The sequence below is a fragment of the Aegilops tauschii genome, chromosome 7, assembly GCF_002575655.3.
Source record: "Aegilops tauschii subsp. strangulata cultivar AL8/78 chromosome 7, Aet v6.0, whole genome shotgun sequence".
NCBI classification, from domain to species: Eukaryota; Viridiplantae; Streptophyta; class Magnoliopsida; order Poales; family Poaceae; genus Aegilops; species Aegilops tauschii.
In genome coordinates this window covers 266,734,047-266,738,094 of record NC_053041.3, presented here as the reverse complement: position 1 = coordinate 266,738,094, position 4,048 = coordinate 266,734,047, and the positions used below count along the sequence as shown (strand labels likewise).

The following is a 4,048-nucleotide window of genomic DNA, read 5'->3' as shown; positions in this document are numbered from 1 at the left end:
AGGTCATAGCCTGTTCACTAGGCACTTGTCAATGACCTTATAAATCACATTACAGGGGCTAATCGGTCTGAAATCTGTGACCCGAGTTGGGGTGTCAACCTTAGGGATTAGTACAATGGTGGTGGTGTTCACTCCTTCAGGCATCACCCCTTTATCAAAAAACAACTTAACAACAGCTGTAATCTCAATCTTGAACACCACCCAATGTCGCTGAAAAAATCTAGTTGGAAAACCATCGGGTCCGGGCGCTTTCAACGGCCCTATTTGGAACATAGCATTGGAAATCTCCTCGTCCGTGAACTCTCTGCATAATTTGTCATTCATTGCACTGGATACCTTGGGTTGAATGAGCTGTAACACATCTCCAGGATCAAGCAGAGGGTTAGCTGAAAATAAATTCTGGAAATAAGTATTACCGAGCTGTAGCATCATATGTTGTTCGGTGTGTACCACACCCTGCTCATCTGTTAGACTTTTTATTCTATTTTTCCTAGCTCTCCACACTGCCTTACGATGAAACATTTGAGTATTCCAGTCGCCCTCCTTTAGCCACTGAATTCTTGATCTCTCTATATAGTAATTCATTCATTTTATCCATTTCTGCTCTTATCTCCCGCCGGTCGGCGTTCATATGAGTGAGCTCCTCCAGTCGTGACCGTGATTTCTCCAGTTCTCTCGTAACATTGCCGAATGTTTTATTACTCCAAACATGCAAGTCATTCATTACTGATGCGAGGGCCTCCCGAACATCGCCTAGGTTCCGTTTCGTACCTTTGCTTGTCCAGGAGTTGGCAATTATGGCTTCCAACGCCGGAGATCTTTCCCACATTAGCTCATATCTCCGACTGCTTTTTGGTCTCTGCTCCTCATCCAGATCGCACCTGAGAAGGAGAGGACAGTGGTCCGACGCTGGCGAGACAAGGTGTGTCACAGATGCGCGGCCGAACATGTCCCTCCACTCATCCGAGGCAACAACTCTATCAAGTCGGACCTGGACATTTGCACGTCCACTTCTTCTATTATCGTATGTAAAGGGATGACCTGAGAAACCACGATCAGTAAGCGCACAAGACTCCAAAGTATCACGAAAATTTAACATCTGGCCGGGTGTTCGAGGTGTCTCTGACTGGTGCTCAAAGTCCCACATGGCTTCGTTGAAATCACCAACAAGGATCCACGACAGTGTATTCTGTGCGTGCAAGCTTCTGATTTTGTTCCACATTAGATGCCGATTCTCCACACGTGGTTCGCCGTACACGAAAGTCGCCCTCCAAAGTGGTGCATCAGGCGAGACACGCAGGTACACATCGATCATTCTTTCATTTGCTTCCTGAACGTCTACGTACATAGACTCATACCAAAAGAGAGCTAGACCACCACTACGACCATTACAATTGACTGCTTCAAAACCAGAAAGACCTAGCTTATTTCTTAAACGATACATCTTCTCTTTATTTTGCCTAGTTTCACAAAGAAAAAGAGACTCGAGGAATGCGTCCTAACAAGCGACGCAAGATCGCGAACTGTCATGGAGTTCCCCGCCCCCCGACAGTTCCAGCTTATCCAATTCATTGCTCCTGACGGGGCGGCACCGCCTGCCCCGTCAGTCTACCGGTGGCCCCAAGACCGGCTGCCTCCATGCCCTCCATGCTGTGCACAAGGTCCCTTCCATCTTCCTCGAGCTGGTTCTGTTCACTGTCTACAAGCTTCCCTTTTTCTGAATGTTACCCTCACCCTCCTTGCTATGCAGTATGATCGCACCTCCCTGAGCATCAACAGCCCTCCTAGTGCACGTGACCCTGGAGAGCCTCTTCCCCAACACCGAGTCACACTCTTGCATGTGTTGGTCGGAGTCCTCAGATGAGAATCCGGTGTTGTTACTCAAGTTATTCAAGTTGCGTACGGCCGGAATCATCTGTGAGCTGTGAACATTGCTACTGAAACTTGCGGTGGACGCCGGGGCCCGGACAGCATACGGTATAGGTGCCTCGACCTTGCCTCCCAGAAACACAAAGGATGGAGGTTCAGAAGTTGCACGGGTGGCTCTCCTGTTGCTGGTCTCCCCGGTTTGCTGAGGTTGTTTCATATTCATGGCTAGAACTCGTGATGATAGTTCCGCGTCAACTACCGGTGCACCAGTGCGCTCCTGGTCCTCAAAACCATCTCTCGCATCTACCCGAGCTGGAATATCCCGATCCTGCTGCTGTGGTTGATTACGCCTATTCCGCCGACTATCCCTTGGTTGTCCCAGTACCTCTGATGGAGCATTACTTGAGAAGTTGAGTCCACGGCGCGCAGCCGGCTGTGTACCCGGGGCGACAAAAGCTGATCTGTTTTCATATTTCCTATAAGGAGAGCATCTCCTGTGTGCAATCTTACAAAAGTGAATCAATCAGACAGTACAGTTCTGACTATCCGTGCTGTTGTATGTCCGTTTGTGGGGGTTTGTTCATCAACTTTACTTAGGCCAACTCCAACGCGTGACCCCATCCTGTTCGCCTAGGGGTAAATGGACAAAGTAGACCTCCCAATGCGCGGCCGCAAATGGATCACCGTCCTTTTTCTGTCCGCTTTTGACCAATTCCCGGCCCAAGTTTGGGTTGAGTTTGCGGCCGAATGGTCACGCGCGGACATATGCGGCGCGTGCCCTTGTCCTGCCCTGGCCTGCCCGTCGGCTCGCCATTGCCGCCGCCACCACCACCCTCGGCGGCGTCGTCTTCCACCAGGGCCGTCCCAACCACCACCGTGCCATGCCATAGCTGTCTCCGCACCGGCCTACCGGAAAGCATTTGGCCGAATGAGAATGCATGTGTTCAATCGTATTCGCGAGGGAGTGGTCGCGCATGACCCATACTTTGACTGCAAAGAGGATACCCTAGGCAAGCTTGGTTTCTCTTCATACCAGAAATGCACTGTGGCTATCCGCATGCTTGCATATGGAATTCCTGGTGATCTTGTGGATGAGTATGTTCGTATGAGTGAGTCCACATGTCTCCTCTCATTGTATAGTTTTTGCATGGCCGTGGTGGAAGTGTTCGGCCCGGAGTACCTCAGAGAGCCAAATTCCACTGATACAGAGAGGTTGTTGGCGATCAATGTCGAGAGGGGCTTTCCGGGCATGCTTGGTAGTATAGTTGTATGCACTGAAAGTGGAAAAACTGTCCATTTGCTTGGCAGGGGCAGTACAAGGGGCATGTGAAAGGTGCCACTCTTATACTAGAAGCTGTGGCTTCACAAGATCTCTGGATATGGGATTCTTTCTTTGGCATGGCTGGTTCTCATAATAATATTAGTATTCTTCAGCAGTCTCCGGTATTTGCAAGGCTTGCGGAAGGGCACTCCCCGGAGGTCAACTTTGAGGTCAAAAGCCACCATTACAACAAGGGATGTTACCTAGCTGATGGCATCTTTCCTCAGTGGTCCACTCTTGTGAAGACCATACCCAATCCGCAAGGAGAGAAGAGACAGAGGTTTGCCCAAATGCAAGAGAGTGCTAGGAAGGATGTGGAGAGTGCTTTCGGTGTGCTTCACTCTCGGCAGGGTATCGTTTGTAACCCTGCATTGACATGGAGCACGAAGAAGCTTTGGGAGGTGATGACTGTTTGTGTGATCATGCACAACATGATCGTGGAGGATGAGCGCGATGATAGCATCTACGACCAAGGGTTTGATTTCCAGGGTGAAAATCCTGAGCCTGAGCATCCACTTCCTGCAAACTTTGAACAATTTGTCGAGTTCCATTAGGAGTTGCGTGATTGGCATACTCATGTCCAGCTCCAGGATGACTTCGTTGAGAACGTGTGGACTCACATTGGCAACTAGTAGATCTATTAGTTTAATTTCTTGTCATGCGAACAAATTTTGATTGGGTTGTAAGACTATTTGATATTGTTTTCTTGTCATGCAAACAAATTTCGATTGGGTTGTAAAGACTATTTGGGAACTATGTTTGATTCGAATCATTTCATATGCATCATTTCATCTACTGTGCTGGTGAACGCACGAAATGCGGCCGCGCGTTGGGCGCCCATCCGCCGCATCCACGAAT

At 49.3% G+C, this 4,048-nt stretch overlaps 1 protein-coding gene across 1 annotated transcript; it reads left to right on the top strand.

Annotated features, from left to right (window-relative positions):
* Window positions 1–2,797: 2,797 nt before the first annotated feature.
* On the top strand, window positions 2,798–3,744 carry LOC109736797 (uncharacterized). The gene is made up of 2 exons (XM_020296008.1): window positions 2,798–3,136; window positions 3,178–3,744. Exons 1-2 carry the CDS (start codon window positions 2,798–2,800, stop codon window positions 3,742–3,744), a joined length of 906 nt encoding a protein of 301 aa, XP_020151597.1.
* The last annotated feature ends 304 nt before the right edge of the window (window positions 3,745–4,048 follow it).

Bases quoted from the DNA above. Each gene is read 5' to 3' on its own strand.
- LOC109736797 (XM_020296008.1), top strand. From the start codon at position 2,798: ATGAGAATGCATGTGTTCAATCGTATTCGCGAGGGAGTGGTCGCGCAT. The intron at 3,137-3,177 runs GTATGCACTGAA...TTTGCTTGGCAG, and splicing joins GCATGCTTGGTAGTATAGTT to GGGCAGTACAAGGGGCATGT.